Source organism: Neohortaea acidophila, assembly GCF_010093505.1.
Source record: "Neohortaea acidophila strain CBS 113389 unplaced genomic scaffold BDY17scaffold_2, whole genome shotgun sequence".
Lineage (NCBI taxonomy): Eukaryota > Fungi > Ascomycota > Dothideomycetes > Mycosphaerellales > Teratosphaeriaceae > Neohortaea > Neohortaea acidophila.
The window spans coordinates 948,338-973,240 of record NW_022985511.1 but is presented as its reverse complement, the minus strand read 5'-3'; the positions used below and the strand labels follow the sequence as shown (position 1 = coordinate 973,240).

Here is a 24,903-nt window from a genome sequence, read left to right as displayed (position 1 = left end):
GATAAGAGGATATGCGGGGTGGAGGTGTGGTTGGAGCGGCGGTTGATCACGACTCCCACATTCCATCCATCCCCTTCACCATCCGCACCACTGCCCTCTATTCCCTGAGGATGGGTCTAATGAAGTGACGGATGACTCAGTCCATCACTTCCCCTCCTTCACTGCTTCGCTCTTGCCTGAGGCCACGTTTGTCGCTGACCAGTAAGACACCTCTACCCCGCCGCGAGCCAGGCAACACTGCGGGTCTCGCCCAGCTGCCACACTTCCTCACACTCACTCCTCACCCTTCCATCACTTCTCGTTGGCCGTTGAATTTCCTTCACGCACACTCGCTTCCCTCACCCACTCTCCCTCCCCTCTGCTGCTATCATCCTACATCTCTCCCTCTGCTTCTGCCCGTTCGCCGATGAGCTCTCATTATGGAATCTGACTCATCTCTTCCTCAGACGTCTAGCAGTGAAGCGAACCAAGAGCAGTTGACCACACCACCTCAATCTCAGTCTTCTTCCCCACGATCCCCCACGAGCTCCAACATTAGCGAGCACGAATCCAGCTTCGCCTTTCCCAAGCTTGCCCTCGACGGCTCGCTCTCAGATCTCCCTTCACGCTCGCCATATCCCCCGACCCCACCGGCTGCTCTGAGCTCCTTGGGAGCCAAAGCCATGATGGCAGGACACACGAGTGATAGCTTGTCGGAGGCCTCTCTCGACGCCCAGTACGACATGATTGACGACATCTCCGACTTGTCTGACGGACATGAGACCGCGAGCCTCACTTCTACACGCCCAGACGATGAGGATGAACATACATTGGGCGAGAGTATGGTTGACCTCGATGCTGAGCTCGGTATCCGTCGCCCTACCCGTGATGCTCAAACGAACACCCAGGTCAAAGCCGAGAATGCCTTGCTGGACTCATACATGTCGGAGGATCTTGAGACTCCTCGACAGTCGACCCTCCACAACGCTCGTGCTCGCCGTACCACTCTAGGTCCGCCGTCAGCATCATCACCAGCCACAACTATCACCAAGTCTACTTACCACATCCTGTTCGTCTCGGACCGCTCCACCAGCAACGACGCCGTGTCTGATGCATGCCTGCGTTTCGCTTCGTGTCTCTTGCCCGCTGACGAAAACATGGAAGAAACCATCGCCAGCATTGGCGTTGGTGCTACGCCTGGCCACTTGTCCTCTACACATCTGTCCGTACGTTTGGGAGATGTTGAGCTGGCTGTCGAGCTCTGTGTCGACGCCCAGTTCGTTGCCGGCGACGACCGTAAGCCCGAGCTCGCCTACTTCTTCCGATACCCTGACGGAGACGATGTCAGCATGTCCAACCTCGCTGACAAGCAGAGTATTGCCCCCTCCGACCTGTATGACCTCGTGGTATACTATTTGCACGATTCCACCTACCCCGACTGGCACAACATCGTCAAGTCGAACATGCTTCCCATGATGCCACCGGCTATCACTCTTTCAGCCCCGGGTGTCGAGTTGTCTACGCCTCCTGGGATCGAAAAGGAAGAACTGTTCGAGAGCGAGCTCGTCCTGAGCAGTGATGAGTTGTTTGGCGAAGACGATGGACATGTGAGAGAGGCGATACGTGATCTCATGACGGAGCACGCTCGCATGCCTACCACGCAGTCTAAGGCGACCAACGCATCGAGCGATTGGCTACAATGCGTTCAGAAGGAGTTCGGGCTCAAGTACCCTACTCGCCAGGACTTCCGTTCGATCAGTCTTTGGCACCTTCTCACCTTCATTGCCGTCGTGCTGGCGTATTTCATCAAGCCCTACCTTCACATCCTTGATGGACCTGATCCCAGCTTAGCTGTCGCAATGCGCAGAGAGGCATTTGCGTCCGCGCTAACCAAGATGACGAACTCTACGGACACGGCAATGGCTCTCAACATGACATACCTGATTCCCTACCACGAGGCAGCCTGGAAGGACGAAGAGCTCGCTCCTCCACAGGCCCGCTACGAGCACCTGCCGCCAAATCACTTCATAATCTCTCTTCCAGAGAAGACCAACCTTGTCTGGCATCAGCTCAATTGGAACCGCTTCCCTCATGTCGTGTCGTCAACGGCATCTCGGTCAAACACATCGATCGAGCACAATCTGACTCAGCTCATCGATGGTGTGTACGATGTCACGATCCGTCCGGAAGATGCATCCGGCAAAGTCACCGTCAACCTGTACGCCAAGTGGCCCAAGCTACCCGAGAGGGACATCGTCGTCGAGCACAACTTCGGAATGAGGATCTTGCACCGCGACACGTACGACAAAATCAGCACCGACCTCAGCAAGACTATCGGCAAGGAGGTGATGGTGGCTCGGAAGAACGCCAAGTCTCTGGGCAGCAAGATGAGTCTGGAGTTGAGCGCAGGCGCAGCGGCCACCAGAAACGTCACTACAGAGGTGGCTATCTACATCGTTCGTGACTTGACCATCATGGCCAACACGGCTCTCTCGGTGTTTACGAAGGCGGCGGCGGCCAGCAATGGAACGGCGGCGAACTTCAAGAAGGAGCTTGCCGCCGTTCAGAAAGACCTCATCCAGCTCAGCAACGACGTGCAGAAGTCGCTCATCTCCAGAGCCCACACCGCAAAAGCGTTGATCCCCTACATGCACGCTCCAGTCAAGCGTGTCAAGGCCTGGGTTCCGTCTACACAAGCTTCAGTGAAGAGCGTCAAAGCCTTGATCCCGTCGATGAAGACTCTGAAGCGGCCCCTGGCTCTATCTCGAGAGCGCGCGATGCGTATCAAGAAGGCCCTCGCCGGACACCGCGACGCTAACAGCACCTCGGCGACGAAAGAGCTCTCCTTACGCTTGCAAAACATCTTCGGCAAGCCGACCGAGAAGTCGAAGAAGGCCGGCAGTTTCGCCGACATTGCTCGCTGCTCTCAGGCCAAAGACTACCAGGCGTGTCGGAGGGAGCAGAAGGCCCTGCAAGCTCGCGAATCGAAGCTGCATGGCCTTGCTTCTGTCAGTGCTGCATCGAAGTCTACTGTCCCCAGCCAAGCGCCAGAGGCCGATGTCAAAGCGTCTGCTGGGAAGAAGGAGAAGAAGATTGGCAAAAAGGGCAAGAAGGGCAAGAAGGCTGCTGCTCCGAAAGACGCCCGAGTCGAGAAGGACAAGAAGAAGAACAAGGGGCCGAAGAAGCACGGCAAGAAGCACAAAGCCCCTGGCCCAAAGTGAGGGATTTGAATGCTTCGATGCACATACACACGTGAAATGAGATGGAAGGTTTTGTTTTTGCCTGGCGTTCTCATCAACGGATATACCTCGGATTGCTGGGGAAGGGAACGCATTGGAATGGGGGTTTGTTTTCCTTTCACGGAATGACTCGATCGGGACGGAAGGTCAGATGCAACGGCGAAGAGGCATAGAGGCATCTCGTGCGGTGAAGGAGGGCGATGATAGTTGGTGCGGCTCTCTACTTTGTAATGCTGTGAATTGAGATCATTAAAGTCATCTTGTGCGTTTTGCTCTTCTCCCCGTCGGCAGCCCACCTCATAGACCCGTCTTTGCATCGCAGAGAGTCAACACGCGCACTCGCAACGAGTGAGAACAGGAAGCAAGAAAGGTCCAAGTCTCGCATTTTGAGCCTTCGGAGTCAGGGAAGATGATAGCAGTGCCGCAACCGCGAGAGTGAAAAGCAAGATTCCAAAGTAAGGGCCGCCTGTCCTGTCCCTGCCGACGCCTGAACGCCATCGCTTTCATTCCTTTCCATTCCCTTTCCCTTCTCTGCCTGTCCTCATGCCCTGTCCCAGCACCGTCGCCATGGGCAAAAAGCCCTCGAACCCTTGAACGTGCCCAGGTTCCGTCCACTCCACCCTCTTGACCTATGCCCATGTCCATCTCCTCGCTATGATGCGATGGTGATTGAAGCTCATCTCCGCCTGGTGCGCTTGCGGCTCCTCTCGCCCGCCTCTACTGCGCCGGTGGCCGACTCGACGGCGCTGTCATGCTACGAGAGCACGCTCATGTCGACGCGGCTGGAGGTGAAGTCCCACAGCATTTTGATGAGGTTGTCGGGGAGGGTGTAGAGGTCGACGTGGAATTCGCCGTCTAGACTCCGTTAGCCATCGGACGAGGAAAGATGGAGGGAGGGACGGAGGGGAAAACTCACTCTCCAGATCGTTCTTGGTGTACGTCTCCTCCGTCTTGTTGTCGTGCACCATCTGCACGACTTGCAGCAAGTCGTCTTCTGACAGCTGCGGTAGCGCCTCGGCCAGTTTGTCCATGTCGACATTTCGACTCGCGGGTTTGCGTTTGGGCGCTTTGCTCGTGCCTGTGGTTGTTGCGCCGTTCGCGTCGCCAGCCGGTCCGGACTCTTGGAGGATTTTGAGGAGTTCGGGCTTAGGATTGCGGAAGACCTGAGGGTTGATTTAGCACTCCTAGCCCACAATATGAACCCAGAGATGGATAAACATACCACACTATGCGTACTCTCATACCGCTCCTGCGCGAAATTCAAATCATGCTGCAGCGTCTGGTCCCCGCCTTTGGGCGCGCCGATCGGCGTCAGAGTAATGAGCATGTCGAACTCGCCCCACCCCTTCTCCTTAATCATGAACGGCGGGGTCTTGATCGTCTGCTTGGCGCGCTTGCCGAACGACTCGTGCAGCACGTAGACGACCTTTTCGAAGCAGTTGGCCGGCAGCTCTTCGCCGTCGGGGCCGACGAGGTAGATGGAGATGTCCCAGCCGCGCATGGGGATTTCTTCGCCTTCGGGCGTTTCATTTCTGTTGGGCCGGGAGGTGAGTTGGGGTGAAGTGGTGTGGAGGGGTGAGGGAGGGAGAACGTACGGGAGGATGGATTGGTTGGTGACGAGCTTAACGGTGCGTTTGATCTGTTTGGCTCGCGTTAGTGCTTTGCGCCTCATGATGAAGGGGATGATGGCAGAGCGGATGGAGTGAGCAGAAGGGAGGGCAGAGGCCATGAAATACGTACGTCCGGCATATTGAAGTGATTGCTGCGCGCCTGCAAGGGCCCGCGGCGCAAGCGGTGAAGAGGGAGTTTGTGGTGAAGGTGTGGGTGAAGCAAATAGCACACGCGGATCGCGAGATGTCGAAGATGGGAGGACGATGGTGTTGGGGGAAATAGATGAGTTGGGGAAGAGCGAAATGGGTGGTGGAGAGTTGGAGGACGTGTAGCTGCAGTGAGCGAGAAATGAGGTCGGGGTGGGGCTGCGCGCTGCACGCGGAGCGAAGGGAGGGACGATGGGCAAGAGGCTCGGCTCGCGCCTGCCCCTACTTTAACCCAAATTGATTAAGACGAGGTGCGATATAGGGTATCGTTGAACGCGATTGTTAGCAATGAAGAGATTGTGAACGAAATGCTAGCTGTGGATCACATGTTCATCAGTGAAGTTATTGGACAGGTGGAAGTAAGAAGATGAGGGGATATGAATTGTAATGAAGGGGCTTTTCGCGTCTCTACCACGCTTTCTGTCTTTCTATCTACTCAGCTTTCCACCGACACCTGTCGCTTTCCATGGGAGTGCTGCGATGATGATCAAGGTGATTGGGGTGTTGTGCGAGGTCCATTTCGGACGGGACAAGTCGATGTTGGTGGGGTTGGCGATGGTGATGTGAAGTTGGTGAAGGTGGTGATGGTGATGAACGCCCAAAATGCTGCAGGGAACCCGGCATACCGCTCTCCGCAGCATGCCGATGTTATAGACGCCTGGTCGTGAAAGACCTCCGATGACACGCCCAGAAGGTGAGCAAGTCGCCGCTCCTTGTCGACTCGCTGCTCGCCAGTGTGTATACCACTTACTCCGTCTTGGCCGCCTCCTCCTTCGCTCCGCTGAAGAGAGCTTCGTTCTCCTGTTGAGCCTTGATGAATGCTTCCTTGAAGAGGTTGGCATCTGAAGTATGTCAGTAAGAGCCAATAACACGCACACATGAGCCGTCTCTATACGTACTCTCCGAGTTGGCAAAGCGAATCGCAAGCGTGGATGCCTCTGGCTCGCCTTCCGACACATCGGCAGCAGCATTCCACACCCAGCTGCGGTCACTACCGACGTTTGGCGACAGCTTCATATCAGGGACGACTGCAAGTTAAATCAGCCAAGCTCACCCAAATCCACAAGACATTCCAACATACTGTAGTGGTTCGCGCACACCTTCAACGTCTTGTCCCGCCTCATCACCAACCGCGTCTTGCCATTCTCCCGATGCTTCAGCAACCGCACATCCCCCGTGCCCCGCTCCTTCCACTCCCGACTATCGCGATCAAACTTGAACAGCTTGGCGCGCATCTTGAACATCTGCTCCTCCAGCTCCTCGTTCGTCTTCGTCTCCACCTTCTCCGTGAGGTGCACGACCGGCTCAAAGTGCACATCCGCCTCCTCCTCGTCGGCCTTTTCGTCGTCGTCACCGCCCTCAGCAGCGGCCGCCTTGTCCTTTTGTGCTTTCGAGCTGCCCGAGCGGTCGTTCTCCTCGTTTGCATTGTCGTCGGTCTTTGCTGCTTTGGCGCCGCCGCCGCCGAACATGCTGAAGACGTTGTCCTTCACTGCCGAGGCGGTGTCGGCGGCGCTCTGGGCCACGGTCTTCGATTGCTCGCCATCTGCGGTGGTGCTAGGGGTTTTGCTCTCTTCGCTGGCCATGTTTGCGTTGTTGACGGGCGATGGGGGTGGAACAAGCTGGTCGGAGGGAGGGTTTGTCTGATGGAGAGATGAAGGAGCAATTAAGTGTAGAAGAAAGAGCTCCAAGGTGATAGTGAAGGGGAAGAAGGGTGAAGAAGAGCGATGGCCAGAAAACAAACGCTCGACGGGCGAGGGTTGTGGGTGGGGCTCCTCCGATTGGTGCCCTGGCTTTGCCAAGAAGCAGCCTCAGGCAGAAAGGGCTTCTTTTCACCGCAACACATTTCATTCACTGCAGTTCAAAGGATGCTCGTGCGACACAAACACCGTCATCATTCACTGCTGCCACAATTTACTTGCACGTCCCCCGTTCATGCCCACCCATCATACATCCACTGCCATCTAGAGCTCATCCTTACCAAGGATGTCGCCCTTGAACTTGGCCAAGATGTTACTCCGGCTGATCAAATCATCCTCCTTCTCCCGCACCAGCCCACCCTTCTTCAGCAATCCCTGCAACCTCTTCGATTCCTTCTCCACATACTCTGCATTCTGCTCCGCCTTCTTGGCCACTTTGGCATAGTACTCGGCGTATTTGCCCTGGAGAGCAGCAGCCGCGGCTTCCAGCTTCTTGTACGCCTCCTCGCCGCCCGTCTTGAGCGTCAGAACGATCTCATCAAGCGACGGGATGGTGCCGGCAAGAGCATCCAGCCCACCACCGACCACACGGTGCGTGCCGGCCTTCTCGTTGATGAACTTGAATAGATCCTGCGGCGATCGGCCGCCGGTGTAATCCACGGCTTCCTTGGAACCCTTGGGGTAGTACTTGATCGTCGGGTAGCTGGTGACGCCCGCTTCTTCCGCTGTGGCCTTGGCGTTGGGTGCCTCGCAGTCGACTTTGGCGATGAGGACGTTCTTTTCCGGCGCAAAGTCGGCTGCGAGGGACTCCCACGTTGGCGCGAGGGTCTTGCAGTCTGTGTAATTGTCAGCGCTGTCCTCGCCAAATGGTATCACGAGCAGCAGTATACTCACGTCCACACCACGGGGCAGTAAAAGCCACGAAGGCATCCGCATCCCCACCAATCTGCTCCTTGAACGTCGAGTCCGTCAACATCTCCACCGCGCTAGGCTCAGCCTTCTTGGCCTTCGGCTTGATGCCCGTCTTCTCGGAGATGAAGGCCGTCAGGCTCTCCAAATCACGTCCACTCCTGTAGTCCTCCGGGGTATCGCTCTTGCCATCAAACCACTTCAGCGTCGGAAAGCCGGAGATCTCATACCGGTTGCCCAGAGTCTTCTCCGCGTCGGCGTCGACTTTGCCAATGACGAGGCGATCTTTGGCAAACTCGAAGCCGCTCGCCAGCTCTTCGTAGATGGGGGCGAGAGTTTTGCAGTGTCCGCACCAGGGGGCGAAGAACTCGACGAGGGCGGGCTTGCCGGATTTGAGGACGACATCTGTTGTTCGCCATGGCCATTAGTACTTGGCGCCTCTGTGGTGGAGAAGCGGGAGGAGTCAAGGGATAGAGCAGCTTACCATCGAAATTCTTCGGATCAAGGTCAATGACCGCCGAAGCAGATGCTGTCGCCAACAGGGCGAGGCCAGCGCTCAAGAATTGGTTGATTCGACCCATTGTTGCTCAATGACTCGATGATGTGCTTTCCAAATGAGAAACAGAAGTGTTGGAAAAAGATGGGCGAGTTCGAGGAGACTGGAGGGCAGTTCAGGGTCCGGGAGTTTGTCAGCCACGCCACATCTGGAGAAAGAACAGCTGGTGCTTTCCCGTTTCGACCACCAATCGACGCCACCTGCACCACACTCCCTTACGCCGCGGTCGATCACCGCATCAAAGCTACGCGCCTTGGTCACACAGCCGCCAGTCTGTACTCTGTCAATCGCTGCTTACACTCGATTATGCTCGCATGACACGGCGCTTTGTGCAAGTCAGATCCCTCGGACTCAGGCTTGCTTGACAGCGCGTGAAACCGAGGACACTCACCCGAGTGCCAGCATATAACGATGATCGATTGCATCTGGACCACAACACTCGTTGTTGAGCCGAAATCGACGGTGACTGCAGAGAACCCAAATTCTTCTCAATTCATTGTAGCATTTTGCTGTCATTGCTCTCCGACAGCTTTCGTTGCCTTTCCGCGCCGGATCAATGTCATATGTACTTTCATGAGTGCTACGAGCGAAACAACATTCCGGCGGGCTGTTCGAAACCTCTTGGTCGGCAGGTCAGGGACGCCATGGAGCATCGACAAGGGCGAAGTGAAAGGCTCTCGCCAAGGGCTCCGTCTGTTGTAGCCATGACGCAGCATTCGCATGACGCAGCATTCCCATGAGACACCACATGCAGCATCCAAACATGTTCAGGTCTACACTTGAGCGTGCCTCCGACGTTCAAGATCACTGGCCAACAACTGGCTACCAAGTACGGAAGGTATCGAGGAAGGATGCAACTGCCGGAACATACCGTGATCTGGTCGAGCGCGTCCCAGTCCCATATCTCGTGGGTGAACTACCGACGCGGCATTCTCGTCATCGACATCTGTATTGTACTGCACCGTAATGTCTCCGAGTGCTCGCGTCAAGACTTATTGGTTTTCCTTCCGATGTTGTAGTGACTTAGCGAAGGAAATAAGCCGGATCAGCCCTGGAACTAAAAACAGTATCCTCGAGTGCTGAAGCGAGAAATAACGAGAGTCAAAGTCTCCTTCTCGATGGAAAGGATGGAAAGCGGCTCGCAAGGCTTGACGGAAATGATCAGCCGGATACTTCCGTCTCGCGCCGCCGATCGCTGGAGGTTTGATAGAAGCGAAGCGCTCTCGAAGCCAGGGATCTACCTCGCGCATTACTGTGTGCAGGTTTGACACAACTCTCGTCGCCGAAGTGTGTGGACGAGAGCATCTAATGATCGACGGCGGCGGCAAATGGCGCAAGCCGAGCCAAGCAACGAAGCTGGCAGGAGTGGGGGAAGGGACGAAGCTCGACTTCGCTTGATGTCACATTCAGCGAGGCCATTCTACAACGCAATGCTGTCCCGCTCCGAATACTCCGGAGGGTAAAGAGAGTATGGAACGTATCGGGCTGATTGTGCTCTTGCTGCTGCCGCTGTTGTGCGCATGTGTGCCGACCAATGGGCAGTGGAAGGCCTCGGATTTTTGCCACTTTGTCACGGTGAGTGAACCCCGCCGGAACCAGGGACTCGGGGAGAAGAGAACACTGATAATCTCCAGCGACCTGACCTCACTCCTCCAAAATGGAATCTTACAGTCTATGACAAAAGCGCTCTCAGCCCGGGATATTGGTTCGTTGCGCCCAAGCAGGCTTCGCGAGTGACTCTGGGATCGGGAGAGGGATGGCCGGGCCCCGTGATATACGACAACGCCGGAGACGTAGTATGGAGCGGGACCGCCCAGCTCGACTCCACGGACGTCAACGACTTCCGCCTGAGCAATGTAGGCGGGCAGCTTGTACCGACTCTCTACGACCGCAATCGCCGGTTGGGATTGATATTCGATGATCGGTATCGTATCCGCCAGATTCTGGAAGTTGTGAAGAAGGGAGTCGGGGAAGGCGTCAATGCTCACGAGTTCAAGTTTGTCGAGAATGGAACCAAGGTGTTGGTCATTATGGATCGCCGACAGCGGGCCACTGAGCGAGATAAGCAGGCTATTGGCTTTGACGGCGATGCTTGCTGGGTTGAGTACAACAAGTTGGTCGAGCTAGATGTCGAGACTGCCGGTGTCACGTTTCAGTTCGATCCTCGTGGTCGGATTGGTCTGGAGGAGAGCAGTGTCTACCACGCCGGAAGGAACATCACCAACTACTGCCGAGCGGGCTGGGACTTCATGCACGCCAATTCTATTGACAAGTCGAACTACGACGGACATTACTTCTTCAACGCTCGACACACCAACACCGTCTACAAAATCTCAAAAGACGACGGCTCCATCATCTGGCGCTTGGGAGGCAAGCAATCGGACTTCGACATGGGAAACGTTCACTTTTCCCGGCAGCACGACATTCGCTTCCGAGGCCAGAATGCGACGCATACCATCGTGTCTCTAATGGACAACGCACTTGGCGAGGATGAGGCCCCGCCGACCCACGACTTCTCCCGCGGGCTGCTAATCGCCCTCAACACTGTCAACATGACCGCTTCGCTTGTCGCCCATTACGACCATCCAGACCGCCTGCTGGCGCAGCGCCGAGGGAACATGCAGATTCTAGACAACGGCCATGTCTTCCTGGGCTGGTCCGAACATGCGTATCTCAGCGAGCACGCCGCGGACGGCACCGTTTTATTGAAAGCCCGCCTCGTTCCAGATCGCATCGGCTCCTACCGCGCCTACAAGTTTCCCTTTGTCGGCCGGCCCCTCACGCGGCCCGAAGTGGTGGCGTCCACTTCCCTGCTCGAGAATAGAACCGTGGTGCACGTCAGTTGGAACGGCGACACGCAAGTGCGGTGTTGGAGACTCTACAAGACGGCGCGTGATGGAGCGGAGGCGCAGGCGGTACTGCAGATTCACCGGCGTGGCTTTGAGACCCGACTGGAATGGTCTGGCCTTACGGATTACGTGCGAGTGGCTGGTGTGGATAAGCATGGCGAGTCCGTAGGGTGGTCCGACGTTGTCAAGACGATCGACCACCCAAGCCTCCTCCCCCCGCCGAGGGCGCAGCAGATGTCGCCTGATGACTCTTTCAGCCAAGGAGCCTGGCCCGGACCGCCACGATATTTTGATAACCAAGCCATTCTAGGCTTGCGTGGATAGATGTCCAGCCTGAGATTCGGCCGTTGATGCCTCGCCCCCGATCGTGGCGTACGGCAGATACCGTCTGACCTACGGCACATCTCGAGATGTTGACGACGGCAACAGGCCCTAGGCGCGACTAAACAGAAGTTCCAAGCCTGCTGGACGGCTGTGAAAGGCTCGCCCCATGTGGCGTTGAGAGTGTGCACGATATGCCGACACGGCAGCGCCTCTAGTATCGGCCCTATCCGTCAGGCATTAACATGCGAGCGAGTATAGCAGGCTGTGGGTGGCCGGATGTTCGGCTCCGAATGTCGTCCGCTCCAGAGAGGCAAGCACTGGCTCACCACTGCAAAGGGTAGCCAAGTGCGAGCGCTGAAGTGGAACGTGGCGGCTGGCTCTGGACACACATGGACACGACCAGTTCGCTGGGTCCGACCACGCCGCGACATTCAAGAACTTGGCATTACCTCTGTAATGTTGCGCGATCAATATCCCTACGGCCGCGGGAGACCCTGTCCTATACGACGATCAGTGTCTCCTGTCTCACTCGGCCCGTCGAAAGTGACATGAGCCTATGCATGTCCAAGAATAAGCGCCAAAACACATAAACACCCACAAGCGAAGCAGAGTAAAGGTGATGATTGGCGACGGCGGATTCTGAGTCGTGTCGCCCCACCGTTCATGCGCAATACGATCGGGCCGGAGAAAACGGCTTGGCCTCCTCCGCGCCACAGGGCCTGTCTATGAATCGAGACTGTGTGGCAGGCTTGGGGGCTGGACGCCACACGGCTTGGATATGGAGTCGAGACTCGAGATGCCACGCGACGAGAATGAGCAGTGGCGTCTTGGGGGCGTCGATGGCGGGCTGTGCCTGCCACCGTGTTGGATGCCTCGAATATCATCATTCATGTCGTTGCAAGCAGAGGGAAATTGAACGTCTCAACGCGGCGATTTGACAGCATCCGCGCCTTCCGTACTGGGCAACGCTGTCTTGTTACCGAGAACGGCTTCCCCACGTCATCAATCCTCACAGCTCCGCGCAACCCTCCGGAGTTATTTTCTCGAGCGAGAGGCCAATGCTTCCTTCCTTCCCACACAAGGGATTAAAGCGGGGACAATCGCTGGTGAGCAGGTAGGGGACAGTCGAGCCCCGCTTGGCGTGGTTGCAAGTGCAATGCCTCATCCACTCTCCCGCAAGCCACCTTGCGCTCCAGAGCACGCCACCCCGCCGCAGTCACGAGAGCCAAGCACAGTGGGGACACGAGAGACCAGGCGTCTGATGGTGAAGGGAGGGCGATACGGCCGGAAGAGCGGCAAGCAGGGAAGGCGCTCCCATCGTATCCCATTGATGAGCTCGCGTCCGCGGCGGTGGTGTTGTGTTGCGTAATGGGCGTTGCGCGCTGGACGCAATTTGCTGCCCTGGAGATCGTCATCACGATCGTCATCCGCAGCTCCAACCCAGCTTAAGGAGTAACTCGCCGACGCGTAGTTCGCAGGGGTTGACGCCGGCACCGGGCAGTTCGCTGATTATTAGACGTTCCGCTCCTTCCCATCCGAGCTGGCTTGCAGCAAACACCAATTCGGCGACAGCGTAGGTACGCTGATTGGCCGCTCGTATTGTTCGCGGTGGAGGCGCAGGAAGCCATGGTCCCCACCAGCTTCCTCATCGGCCGAACGGTGGTGGGATCTCTTGGACATCCTGCGCGCGTTCTCACGGATTCGGTAGCGTGAGCTCGCTTGGAGGTGTGGTTCGCTTAGCGCGCGTTGCCCAATGCGGCAAGTACGGGAAGTGGGTCGGAGTCTATTTCCCCACAGCTGCAAGGCTGGGTGCTCTGGGCAGCGGCCAATATGCGCCCCATCGTTGGGTTCGGGGGGCTTGGTTGGGAGTGGAGCAGCGGACGCTCCGCAGTGAAGAACACTCACGGCCTTGCAAACACCGTCGCACAACTGCACGAGGAGTGCAGAGGAATTGGCGGACGAAGTTCGCCGGCGAGTGTAAGCCCCGGCATGTACCGTGGATATGGCGGAAGCGCAGCATGCCTCCACGTGCGGTGCGTGTGCTGATCGACAGTGTAAAGTGTGCCAAGTCGTCACTCATCCTTCCGTGGTAGCGTAGGGGACGTCGGGCACGGCCGTAGCGTCCAGGTGCAGGGCGCAGCCTCGCCTAGGCGCCCAATGTGGACGATGGGAGCAGGATTACCGACGATCACTCCAACGTGGATGCATCGAGGCAGGCGTCGTATCCATGCCGATCGCTCCTTCTTGTGAGATGAGCCTCTGCTGACCGTCTTGGACGACGGGGCCTCGAAAATTCGGGTATAAGTATCGCCCTTCCTCGCACTCCTCTGCCTTTCTTTTGAATCATCATCACAACAACACTTGCACTCGCTTGACCAACTATCCAATCCACATTCCAAGCCCCCATCTCCCACCCAACCATCAACATGCAGTTCACCTCTCTCTTCCTCGCCGCCCTGTCGGCCACCGCCGCCATGGCCCTCCCCGAGCCCGAGGCCAAGAAGAGCCCCAAGGTCAGTCCTCACCACCACCACCCCCAAGCCCCCACTCCGCCAAACTAACCCAACCAACAGGTCCACACTCCCTACGAGATCTCCGCCACCTACACCAACCCCCTGGCCATCCCCCCCGTCGTGGAGCTCTACACCTGCACCAGCCTCGTCGCCGGCGCCAAGAAGTACTCCAAGGTCGCCTCCAAGGCGGCGCACTGCAAGACCAGCATCGCCAAGACGAACGTCGCCTCCGCCTACGTGTGCAACTCGTCCAACAGCCTCACGCAGTTCCTGCAGGACCTCGAGAGCGGCCCGGGCACGTTCACTTGCGTCTCCACCACCTCCGGCGGTGGCGGGCTTCCCCTTTAAGTGCATCTTATATGCAATAAGAAGCACGGCGGCACTGGGTGGAGGGGGATGGAGTTTCTGAGTGTTTGATTTCAAGCTGTATATATTGTACTATATACTCTTCTGCACTCCTTTGAATGCCCATTAGCAAGAAATCAGGGAATTGCTTTACCAACGTTCCAAGTCATCACTGTTGTCTGGAGAGTCAAATGGTCCAAATGTGGAAGGTCACTGTCGTCGACCCGCCGTGCTGAATGACGTTATACTTCGCTACCTCAAATCCTCATCATCAACAACCATTACATAAAAAGCTCCGCGTGGTTGCGATGACGTTCCACCTTCCAAGAATAACACAGACGCGAGCGGAAGATCAACATGTCAAGACGGGCGAGCAATGACGATCTCAAAGTCTGTATATTGCCTATACAGTACACCCATGAGCGACTTCCGGCACAGGCATGGGGGAAAAAGTCGCGCAAGCACATGGCCTCATCCGCGTCCAGTGACTGGGATGCCGCCCGGGCAGCAGCAGCGTCACCAATACCATACACACGCTCGCTTGCACCGTTCACCCCCACCCCTCCCAGCCGACGGAACAGAGAAGGATCGGCATAGCTACCTCTCTCCCCATCCATCCATCCCGCATCAGCCAAAGTCAATGCCCTTGCGCTGCAGATAGCTCCCCAGCAGCCCGTCCAGCTGCGTCATCATGTCCTGCACGCCCTTCTTTTGCTCCGTGAACAAGCCCGCCATGAGCGGGTGGTCGTCGCCGACGGGCACCACGCCGGACTTATCATGGATGAGGACGAGCATGTCCTTGACTTCGCTGCCGTCTTCGAGCCAGCTGCGGAGCGAGGTGTCGCTCCACGACTGCTGCGAGATGCTGGTGGCGGGGGAGGCGCCGCGGTCGGTGACGGGGCTGCGCGACCAGGGTGTAGTGCTGTTGTCGGTGGTAGAGAGGTTGTGGATGGATGGAGTGGTAGTAGCGGCTGCTGCGGTCGGATTCGGGGAGCGCGGTCCGCGCGGAGTAGAGTCGCTGTCGTCTTGGGTGGTGGGTTCGCTGGGTGTCTCGAGGGGTTCGGCGGGGTGTTCGATCAAGCTGGGCGAGCTGGTCATGCTCTCCGGCTCATCTACTACCTCTCCTTCGTCTTCATCCTCGTCGTCTTCGTCCAATTCACGCTCTTCATATGTACCAGGTGTGGGGACATGAACCGATTCAGTACCGTGTAGGCTGCTCGAGGTGATTTCTATCGGGTCTTCCGACAATCGATCCTCTTCGTCCTCGTCGTCTTCCACATGGCGTGCCTCGGGGCCGTCGAAGTAGTCCGGCCCATCATCGTGCTCGGGCGAGTCGAAATCGTCCAACATCACGCGTTCCTTGGAGCGTTTTGCCTTTGCAGGCTTGGCGGATTTGCTGTCGTCCCGCTTCAGGATATTGGTGATGGGAGATAACGCACTCTCCTTCGTCTTGTCCTGTGTCGCCAGAGCGGTGTTGAGCGGGGCAAGGCCAACAGTCGCAAGCCCTGTAGCAGCGCCGGAGCCCTCCAACTCCGCAACATTCGCCTCTGCCGGTGGCGGCTGGTCTGCTTCTTCAGCAGCAGGAGCAGTCACAGGCGAGAGTGATCGCGAAGTGACATCTGCTTGAGATCGAGTGTCTACGGGGGATGTGGCGGCTGCAATTAGATCCTGGGCCGGCGTCTCGACCGGGCTCGTCAACCCCGATTCTCCCGAGTACTCCGCCGAATGGTTCTCCTCGGCGGCCTCGACCTCCAAGCCAGCCTTCTTGTCCTTCTTCTTACTCTTGAAGAAGCCCCTAAACTTGCCCTCCTTCTTCTTGTCCTTCTCCTTCTTGCTGTCCTTCTTGCCGAGCGAGTCGGACGGCGAGATCGACTTCACCAAACTCTCCATACTGTCGTTCCGCGAGCTCGCGGCAGAAAGGCCTTTGCCCTGCTCGTCTCGTAATATCCCGGGCGTCAATGTGATCTTCCGCGTTTCCATAGAATCGTCTTTGAGGAACGAGTCGGTATTTCGGGTTTTCCGTGACTTCAAAGGCGCGGCTTCGGTTTTGTCGACCAGCTTGGGGCTGACTTGTGGCTCGTCTTGCGGTGAGGATAGTGTTGCGGCTTGTTCACGGTCGAAAGAGCCTCGGGTTGGCGTGGATGCTCGGGGCGCTTCCTCCTGCGCTGCATTCTGCTCACCTGCTGCAACGTCCGCATCCCGCTCGCCATTTTGCTCTGCTTTGTCGACCGCCGCTCCATCCGCAAGAGTCTCGCCCGCTCCCTCTTCCTCTTCTTCATCGTCGTCGTACTCGTAGTCAGAAGCCTCCACGTAGGTGGGAGCTGCGAACTGCACCGTCTTCATGTTTCGTCTTCTCAGCTTCTTCAACGGATTGCGCGTCTTTTCTGACTGATCGCCAAGCATCGTCGCGGACAGCTGCGAGGTGGTTAGATAGACATCCCGAGCAAACAGTGCGAGCAAGCAAACATACGTCAATGTTCCGATGTTTGTTCAGGCGCGCTAATCGCTCGGTCGGTGTCTCGATATGTTCGGCGGGCAGATATCCTAGGTGGGTGCGATCAGCGAGGTCGTGCCACAACGAGGCTACTTCTACCACCACTCACCAATACTCCCGTCCTTGACCACTCGGACAAGCCACCAGTAGCTATTGCTGTCGTCCAGCAATACCATGGTGTCGCCTTTGGTGGCGTTGGCTTGTCCTTCCACCGTCGCAACAAAAGTATGAAAGGCGTAGACGAATTCGAAGTCAATGTTTTCTGTCTCTCGTAAGCATTCGCCACCCCAACCAGAGTCAATGAAACGCTCGTCTAAGTCAAGGAAGAGGGCATCAGTGTCATCAGCATCATCAGCGTCGTTGCCGGCTTCCTTATCGCCAGCAGGGTGCTCTTCGGAAATCGGGATGCTCTCCCATGACGAGGATGAGCCGTTTGGAGAGGAGGCTCGGTCCAGAAGAGGGTCATCGACGGGAAGCAAGACGCTTTGCAAATCCCAGCTTGCCATGCTGTTGAGACTGGGAGATGGTTGCAGATCCAGTGCCAGATGGTCGGAGGAGTTGTTAGAGAATGCGTTGCCGCGCGGGGTTTCCAGTAAAATCATGCCAAGATCGCGGTCGTGAATGAAATGTGAATTTGTGCACGGCGGGTCGTCGAGTCTCGTGAATGACGGAGCAGAAGACTCGGAATTATCGGCGTGTTCATCCTCGTCGTCTTCGTTGTCGTAGAAGCCTTCGTCTGTGTAGAGGTCCAGGTGAATGCGCGGCAATCGTTCCGAATCCGCTGTCCTCCCATACCTACCCGACTGCTGATGATGTTCGGACACAAAGGAAGCATCCTCTTCCCGCCTCTCGCTTGGCGTCACCTCCCCACTGTCTTCGTGCCAACTGAAATCGGGGCTGATTTCGTTTGACAGAGCAGAAGATGGGTGGCCAGTCGTACGCGCGTGCAATGGTAGATGCTGCGGCGTATGCTGATATGGCGAGGAGGCTGGGGAAGAGGAGCCGGATTTGGTCAAATCCGACGGGGAAGGGGAAGTAGGGGTAGGGCGTTTGCGCGGCGAAGGAGACAGACTGGACTTTCGCTCCGGCCAGATCATCACTCGCGCGCGCGGGACAGGGGAAGAACGGGGAAGCGGGTACCCACCATCGTCTATACTCGGAGAACTCGACACTCGGTCGAGCATGTCATCGTCTGCGTCTCCCTCTAATCCACCGCCTTCCTCCTCTTCGCCGTGTCGGACGCCATTGATGTGCGGCTCTCCGGCAAGGTTGTGCTGGTGTTGCGCCTCATCAATCATGCCCGGCTCCTCGGTGAGGTCGTCGGCCATCCTCCACGCATCCGCCAGCGCATGCTCTTCCGACGTCCGCTCCTCCATGACATGGTGTACCTCTGCGCGCTGGTGCGGCGCAAGGCCGCCTTGGAGCAGGGGCTTGTGGTGTTCGGCGGCGGAAGGGGTGTCGGCGCTTTGGAGGTCGATGGTGTCCGCGCGGACAATGTGAGGGCGCGTCATGTTGGGGGCGTGGGCCGAGCAGCCCCCTCGCTGGTGTGCAAGGAGACTGGAGTTGTGAGGGGAGCGAGGGCATGCGACTCGGAGGACTGATGCGCGTTGTGGGGAGGGAAACAAATGGGAGGAGGATTCCAGTGGCGCTGTCACCCGCGAGTCGTCGAGGCCAAGGGCGCCAATGCCCGCCCTTGGCAAGTCGCTGTTGACTGCAAATGCGCCGTGTGTAGTCCAGCCTGGTCAGCAAGGCAGTGGGAGGGTAGGTAGTGTGGAGGCAAGAAGTGAGTGCGCGAGCTGTCAATCAATCTGAAATGCTCCTCCGTGTTTCACCCTTCCACCTCCTCGAGCCGTCCCATGCTCTGCTCCACTTAAAAGTTGGCAAATCAAACTTCGCCCTGTTCGCGCCGATACCACCACATTTGCCCCGGACGGGTCTAGCGTAATCAGGCACCGGATTGGTCAACAACTTTATTTCGACGGATGTCGCCAGATGTGGCGCGGGATCTGCAACTGATCACAGATCGGATGAGGTGCTGCGGATTGCGCAACGGCCATGCCTGCATTACAAATATGAGCAGTGTCCCTGCCTACAAGACTGTCTGCACCTTGGCGAAATCTGAACTGGCAAGACCTTCACCGCGGAGAGAGGGAAATTAAACATTGAGGTATTTGTGAACTGGAGTTCTCCGATCACTGGCAGTGTCTGTGTACTGCTCCCATGTATGCACACTCGTAGTCTGATCGCCGTAAGTCAAGCCATCACAAGCAGCAGCCATTCTCATCATGAATCCATATCTCCTTCCATCAGCGCGGCCATTCGAGCTCATGATCTTCTGCAATCATTCAACCAACAGCCCTTTTCCTCAACCCTCACGCTCTACTCCTCGTCGGCATCTTCCTCCTCGCCTTCCTCCTGCTGATCCCCAGCGCTCTCCTTCTTTCCCTTTGCCTTCATGTTCCGGCCAGAGAAGCGCTGCTTATACACGCCATTCGCGATCCTGAGCTCGTCGAACTCCTTCTTCAGCTCGGCGCGAGGACGACCCTGACGCTTCGCCTCACTCGTGATGGCGCTGTAGAGACGCGAGCTGACCGCGTTCTCCGTCAGGTTGCCGAGGTGGTTTCGAGCGTTCACGAGCTCCGTCATCCTCTTGACGGTGTATTTGGCGGCCACCTGAAGGATTCCCGCGCCCTTCAGACGCCTCTCGTCGCTGAAGATCTGGTTGTCGCTCGCGGTGATGCCTCCGCCGTAGGCTGCAACAGTCGGAAAGAGGACAGCATTGGCGGTTGGGGCGGGGGCGGGATCTTCCTCTTCGCCGTCATCGTCGGAGCCCATGTCAATGGCCTCGTCTGCCTCTTGGGTGGCCGCTGTTGGGGCTGCTCGGGTTGTGAAGAGGCGACGCAGGCCGAGCACGTCATCCTCCTCCGTCGCGTCCTGGATATACATTTCCAGGAAAGCGTGCCTTCTGGCCAGCGCGCTCTCGTTGAGAGTGTCGTTGGCGGTCTCGTCGGTGATGCTGTTGTTTGCATCATCGGCATCTAGCATCGGCACGTCCATCGCTTCGGTTTCCTCGGCCGTCTGGTTGACAGCGGTCCACTGCGGTGTTGGCGGTGTTGTTCCGCGGAAAACGTTCGACATCTTGTTTGTGAGGGTTGGGGAAGATGTTGCGACGTTTGGTGATGATATGATGGTAGGAGTTGATGAAGGCCTTGAGTTGGACGATAGCGTTGAAGGATGAGAGGATGTGTGGGTGTGGAAGTTGTGCAGATCCAGAGCACGAATATAAGCCGAAGGTGTTGTCCTGGCAGTGAGTGCACACAGCATTAGCGTGACTTCCTAGTCCAGAACTTCACGCCGAAAGGTGTTGCTAGCGCGTCACCACGGGCCCCAGGCGTGCTTCAGGCTACAGAGGACGCGGCGGCGGCATGTGAATGCACGGCGCTCTCCATCTTGTTATAAACAAGACGTCGACCAGCTGCATATACGCGGCCATGATGTTCGTCCCAACAGAGGGGCAGACATCCAGGATGATGCGTTCGGCTTCTCCAGCAGGCCGCAATCGTTCCGGCATGGACTTCACGACGACGACGGTTGGCATCGCAGTCTCTACGTAGTCGCGTCCTGGCTGCGCTCGACATTGCCGAGAGCGAACGCATTGTCGTACCAGTGCTCCTCGACCTTGTACATGACGCCGGCGCCTCCGGATCTGTTGCAGTGGCGTTCGCGATCCGAGAAGATCACGTCCATTCCATCCTCCGACAAAGCGGTCTAGGACGGCTGCTGGACCTCTGTGTACCCCTGCAGAAACAAGGCAGGCAGACGCTGTATCTTGTCGAGGAGTTGGAGTACATAATTGTGAATTGTGTCGTATATTGGTATCCAAGGAACGGGCTGCGCAGGCGCTGACGTAGGTACCAAAAAAGCAGTCCTTTGGAAGGTCTCGGCTCGCCGACTCCCTTCTTGCGTTGGACGCGAGCATTCCTGGAGCAAGGCTGTAATATGTAGTGCAGTCGCACCGCCAACGACGTTGGGACGTTCTCCTGCTCTTCTGCCGACTTCGACAACGTAGTTGCGATGGAAGATGGACTGCCGCTATCACCCAAGTCCAAGAGTCCAGCAGAGATCCACAGGGGCACCTGCGATGAGGTGTTTGACGTCTTACTTGTAGCTGCAGACAGCGGACCCTCTGGTTGTGCCGATGTAGCGAACTGGGGTGCTGTGCGCGCTGCCCATTTGCTCCAGGATTGCGCGAGGTTGGCTCCGCTGAAGCTTCCAGGAGCGAATGTAGTTGCGGTGTGAAGGGAAACTTCGCGGTCTTGGGGCTTTGCCTTTCCAGCTTCGAGATCTTCGCAAGCTCCTGGTAGCTGATTGTCATCGTCGGGAAAAGGCGGTTTGGCGTGCGCGTCATTGACAGCGATGATGTCGAGGTGCTAGACGAAGAGCAGAGCCTGGCGCTGACAAGCGAAAACAGCGACGCAAGGGGGTAGAAGCTGCCGCCACGCAAAACAGACACGCGAGCACTCAGGTATATAGCTGTACATTATCTGGACATATATTCGTATACACAAAACTCGTCCAGCCATCAGCCAGTCATTCGTGCATCCAGAGCAGCTCGGCTAGGCGTTCTAAAATCACCTCCGACTCTCAACCACCAGCCCCTCATCCTCAGGCCAAGAAAAAGCATGCGCATGCCAATCCTTCATCGCCTCCTTGACACTATCATAGTCGCGCCCGTAATCAGCAAAAGAAGACGCCTTCCTCACAACAGGCACCCCTCCCGAGTGCGAGAAGGGGGACGAAGTGCCAGCAGAAGAAAGCGACGCTTTAGGTTTCCGGCCACGCTTCTTGGGCGTCGGCGAGTCTGGATCGTCGTTCAAAGAGTACGATTTGCGAGCTGGAGTTGAGGAGGTGGTTGTGGCGGGCTTGATTTCCTTGACAATCTTGTTCAGCTCCGTGGTGTCGGCGGCGATTTGGGCGCGGAGGTAGTGCATTGCGTTGGGGAGGTGCAGGCTTTCCATCACGGGCTGGCGGTACGTGTAGGAGAAGCGGTCCACATCCGGCATGTCTTTCGCCTTTACCCTGGGGTCCAAGACGGCTCTGTCGCCCATGGCGAGCAGTTGGGAAACATCCACCGTTTCGCCTGGGGGAATCTTCGTGGGATGGCTGGGCGTCACACAATCCATGTCTACTTCTTTCCGTAGGACATGATCGATGTCGACGGCGCTGAAGAACGCGCAAGACTGCGGGAGGTCGTCGATGCCCATCTGCTGGCTGAACATGGCGCGCGTCCAGACGTTGGCGATTTGCAAAGCCATGGCGCAGCGGTACTTGTCTTCTTCTTTGGCGAGATAGCGAATCTCGTCGTGCACGGTGAGCGCCAGGCGGGCATCGATGTTGTAGCGTCGGGAGAGGTATTCCATGCTGACGATGAGGAGATGCAGGTAGTCCACGCCGGAAGATTGGATGGCCCAGTTGATGCGGGAGGTCATGAAGCTGCCCTTGCTGATGAACCTCCTCATGAGCGCCTCTGTGATCCCCGCCCCGAGGACGGGCGTGCGCGGGCGTTCTTGGTCGGCAAACTCCTCCAGCTTATTGAACACCAAGCTTTCGGTTCCACCACGCCAGAAAGAGCGGTCGCTGATGACTTTCCGACGCTCCTTCTTGCCCTTGGTCTCGAGATAGAGATTGTCGGCAATGCGGTTCGCCTCTTCTTCTCTCAAACTCGGGTTGAAGCGTCGCAAAAGGGACTGGGCGAATTTCAGGCCGGCACCGTAGATGCGGCCGTAGTTGAACACCTTGGCGTCATTTCTTGAGATGCCGAGAATCTTCGCAGTCCGCGAATGCAAGTCCGTCCCAGAGGCCTTGGTGCCTTCGAGTGTCATGAAGCCGATAGCGTTGCCGCCGTGGAGTTTGAACGCCGCGTCACCAACCAGCGATGCTATCCAGAGCTCTTGGCTGTCGACGTCCGCGCCGACAAAAGAGTACCCGGGCGGGGCGGTGATCATGGATTTGAGCTCCGACCCGACTCGATTTGCCTTTGCGTTGGAGGCCGTGAGCCAGGTGTTCTCAACAGCTCGGCGGGTGATGGTGCCCATGGGGATGACTTGCGGAAGGATGTATCCAAGGTCTGTTTGGTCGGTCTTGGCACGATCAAGGCGTTCATCCTCGTAAACCACCATCTGGCTCGTAATGCGGTCCCTGGCGGAGATCCAATAACTGCAGCTGGCGTTCATATCCAGGGCTTCCTTTGCGTACGCATACTCGGAGGACAGCATGCCATTCTCGAAGAATTGCAAGTACCCCTTAGCCAAAGGGGACACGCATCGTGCGGTCGGACCATCCCGATGCGGGATTTTGAAGTAGGTGTGGTCCAAATCGTTTCGCAGCGCCGGCATTTCTTCTTCAAACATGTCGCAATCAGTCATGCCCTGGCTTCGATACTTGGTGGCAGCTTCGTAAGGTACGCGAAACGTCCAGCCGAATTTGTCCGACCAGACAAGAGGATAGCCATCCCACGCCAATCTCAACAGGAGCGGTGCAATGCGCGTGCGAACCGTCAGGGCGATGTCACTGTCATTGCGAGCGAACAGATCTCGATACCACTTGGGCATGCCGGGTTTCTTTTGTCTGGCAGCAGGTCGGGGCTCCTCGCCCTTTTTCTTCGCCTTCGTCATGCGGATCTCCTGCCCTCCCCAATCGAGTTGCCTAAGCCATGGATCCCTCTCGAACACAGCGGGTGACGAGCGATGTTCCAAGGCCTTCTCCGCCAATTCCACGAGACGCTGTTCAACACGAGCAGATAGGGTCCGATAGGTGGCCTCGGCATTCGCAATGTAGTCATCCCAGCTTCGATTGACCGGCAGGATTTCGGCCGAAAGGTGGCGAAGCGCAGCAAAAGAGACTGGATGCGGGCATTTCTCCAAGAACAGCGGGAAGACTTTTTTATAGACCTTGTGGGTGATCTCCACGTCAGCAGCACAATAGTCGAGGAGCTCATCGAGGCGCGCAACAATGCCTTCACGGTCCAATTCACCAAACCATTCCCGTCTGGCTTTGTCGATGGTGATGCCGCAGTGGAATTTGGCCACGTCGCGCAAGCTGTTGACACTGGATCTGCCCACCCAAAGATCAGCTTCTTCATCCAGCTGGCCCTTCGCATCGAGGAGTGCAGAGAGCTCGGCGGTATCGTCTGATGCGGCGATCTGGTCCTGGACCTCCCGGGCTTTTCGGTGCTTCATCCACGTCGGCCTCTGCTGGCTGCACATCCCGTTGGCGGCGACGTGTAGACTCATGGTGTCCATGAAGAAGTTTTTGGACTGTTGTAATGAGTATTCCTCGCTGATTCGCGCACGGTCGTAGCCGATGTTGTGGCCGACTATAATCCGTGGCTCGGTTGGGGAGCCGAGAGGGATGAGGTGTCTGTCAATTTCGCTCTCGCCGAGAAGCCAGGGTGATAGCCAGGCATACCAGTGGGTAGCTGAGACGGCGCAGGCCATGACGGGATAGCTGGACTCCTTCCACATGACCTCGGTGTCGAATGTCAAGACATGCTCATTCGGCACTTCCACCGCTTCCCAACTGCCGTCCAAATGGTACTTTGTCCAGCCACTTTGTGCAACCCATCTTCTCGGCTTTTCGGGAGGCGAGGCTCGGGCATACTTCTTGGAGAGATGGAGATATGGCTCGGCGCTGTCCATGCCCAAGCGGTAGAAGTGCTCGTCTAGAGAGGCGCCATGGAGAGCAGGAAGGTCGAAGCCGATAGGACCGGTGTTGTCACTCGTCTTGCCCAGCAAGTCATGTCGAGCGAGGTGTTGTCGGGAGAGGTCGATGAGATCAGGCGTGGGGCCTGAGGTGGTGGAGGAGGGGAAGAGCTGGGGGTGGATGTGGGAGGAGACCTGCTGCACTCCCAGTGGGTTGTGGCGAGGAGAACATGAGACCGTGACGCCGCGCGCTGGCGATATATCAGCTCCTTCTGGGCTGTTTGCTGGGCTGTTTGCTGCGACTGCCGAACTGGCTGGTCGTCTTTGCCATCGGGGAGTTTGTGGGCGGATGCGGAGGAGGGAGGTTTGCTGTGTCCTTTCCAGCGCATCGACCAGATGATGGCGACATCGCGATCGCATTGTTCCACCGCCGTCCTAGGTATTACTGTGACATTCTTTGGGCAATTAGGATGAAGGAAAA

General features: G+C 57.2%; 10 protein-coding genes across 10 annotated transcripts; 3 read left to right on the top strand and 7 right to left on the bottom strand.

Annotated features, from left to right (window-relative positions):
* Positions 1–47: 47 nt before the first annotated feature.
* BDY17DRAFT_291343 (uncharacterized protein) lies at positions 48–3,466 on the top strand. Its single transcript, XM_033732651.1, has one exon. The coding sequence runs from the start codon at positions 420–422 to the stop codon at positions 3,198–3,200; it is 2,781 nt and encodes a 926-aa protein (XP_033592928.1). The 5' UTR covers positions 48–419; the 3' UTR covers positions 3,201–3,466.
* A 506-nt stretch (positions 3,467–3,972) lies between these two features.
* Positions 3,973–4,890, bottom strand: BDY17DRAFT_246094 (yeats family-domain-containing protein; the record flags this gene model as incomplete). The annotated part of the gene is made up of 4 exons (XM_033730694.1): positions 3,973–4,073; positions 4,135–4,381; positions 4,441–4,750; positions 4,814–4,890. The coding sequence occupies 4 exons, from the start codon at positions 4,888–4,890 to the stop codon at positions 3,973–3,975; spliced, it is 735 nt and encodes a 244-aa protein (XP_033592927.1).
* A 516-nt stretch (positions 4,891–5,406) lies between these two features.
* On the bottom strand, positions 5,407–6,767 carry BDY17DRAFT_337872 (ran-specific GTPase-activating protein 1). The gene is made up of 3 exons (XM_033737957.1): positions 6,117–6,767; positions 5,935–6,063; positions 5,407–5,877 (listed from the first exon to the last, which is right to left on the bottom strand). The coding sequence occupies exons 1-3, from the start codon at positions 6,616–6,618 to the stop codon at positions 5,783–5,785; spliced, it is 726 nt and encodes a 241-aa protein (XP_033592926.1). The 5' UTR covers positions 6,619–6,767; the 3' UTR covers positions 5,407–5,782.
* A 1-nt stretch (position 6,768) lies between these two features.
* On the bottom strand, positions 6,769–8,304 carry BDY17DRAFT_291339 (thioredoxin-like protein). The gene is made up of 3 exons (XM_033732650.1): positions 8,126–8,304; positions 7,627–8,046; positions 6,769–7,568 (listed from the first exon to the last, which is right to left on the bottom strand). The coding sequence occupies exons 1-3, from the start codon at positions 8,220–8,222 to the stop codon at positions 6,997–6,999; spliced, it is 1,089 nt and encodes a 362-aa protein (XP_033592925.1). The 5' UTR covers positions 8,223–8,304; the 3' UTR covers positions 6,769–6,996.
* Positions 8,305–9,667: 1,363 nt separating this feature from the next.
* On the top strand, positions 9,668–11,370 carry BDY17DRAFT_321158 (ASST-domain-containing protein; the record flags this gene model as incomplete). Its single annotated transcript, XM_033736565.1, has 2 exons — positions 9,668–9,772; positions 9,832–11,370. The coding sequence occupies 2 exons, from the start codon at positions 9,668–9,670 to the stop codon at positions 11,368–11,370; spliced, it is 1,644 nt and encodes a 547-aa protein (XP_033592924.1).
* A 2,426-nt stretch (positions 11,371–13,796) lies between these two features.
* BDY17DRAFT_307849 (uncharacterized protein) lies at positions 13,797–14,231 on the top strand (the record flags this gene model as incomplete). Its single annotated transcript, XM_033735147.1, has 2 exons — positions 13,797–13,883; positions 13,944–14,231. 2 exons carry the CDS (start codon positions 13,797–13,799, stop codon positions 14,229–14,231), a joined length of 375 nt encoding a protein of 124 aa, XP_033592923.1.
* Positions 14,232–14,855: 624 nt separating this feature from the next.
* Positions 14,856–18,233, bottom strand: BDY17DRAFT_321156 (uncharacterized protein; the record flags this gene model as incomplete). Its single annotated transcript, XM_033736564.1, has 3 exons — positions 14,856–16,643; positions 16,699–16,772; positions 16,832–18,233. 3 exons carry the CDS (start codon positions 18,231–18,233, stop codon positions 14,856–14,858), a joined length of 3,264 nt encoding a protein of 1,087 aa, XP_033592922.1.
* Positions 18,234–19,101: 868 nt separating this feature from the next.
* BDY17DRAFT_307847 (uncharacterized protein) lies at positions 19,102–19,860 on the bottom strand (the record flags this gene model as incomplete). Its single annotated transcript, XM_033735146.1, has 1 exon — positions 19,102–19,860. The coding sequence occupies one exon, from the start codon at positions 19,858–19,860 to the stop codon at positions 19,102–19,104; it is 759 nt and encodes a 252-aa protein (XP_033592921.1).
* A 182-nt stretch (positions 19,861–20,042) lies between these two features.
* Positions 20,043–21,241, bottom strand: BDY17DRAFT_75953 (uncharacterized protein). Its single transcript, XM_033738685.1, has one exon. The coding sequence runs from the start codon at positions 21,128–21,130 to the stop codon at positions 20,126–20,128; it is 1,005 nt and encodes a 334-aa protein (XP_033592920.1). The 5' UTR covers positions 21,131–21,241; the 3' UTR covers positions 20,043–20,125.
* Positions 21,242–21,353: 112 nt separating this feature from the next.
* On the bottom strand, positions 21,354–24,842 carry BDY17DRAFT_246164 (DNA polymerase family A-domain-containing protein; the record flags this gene model as incomplete). The annotated part of the gene is made up of 1 exon (XM_033730707.1): positions 21,354–24,842. One exon carries the CDS (start codon positions 24,840–24,842, stop codon positions 21,354–21,356), a length of 3,489 nt encoding a protein of 1,162 aa, XP_033592919.1.
* Positions 24,843–24,903: the final 61 nt, after the last annotated feature.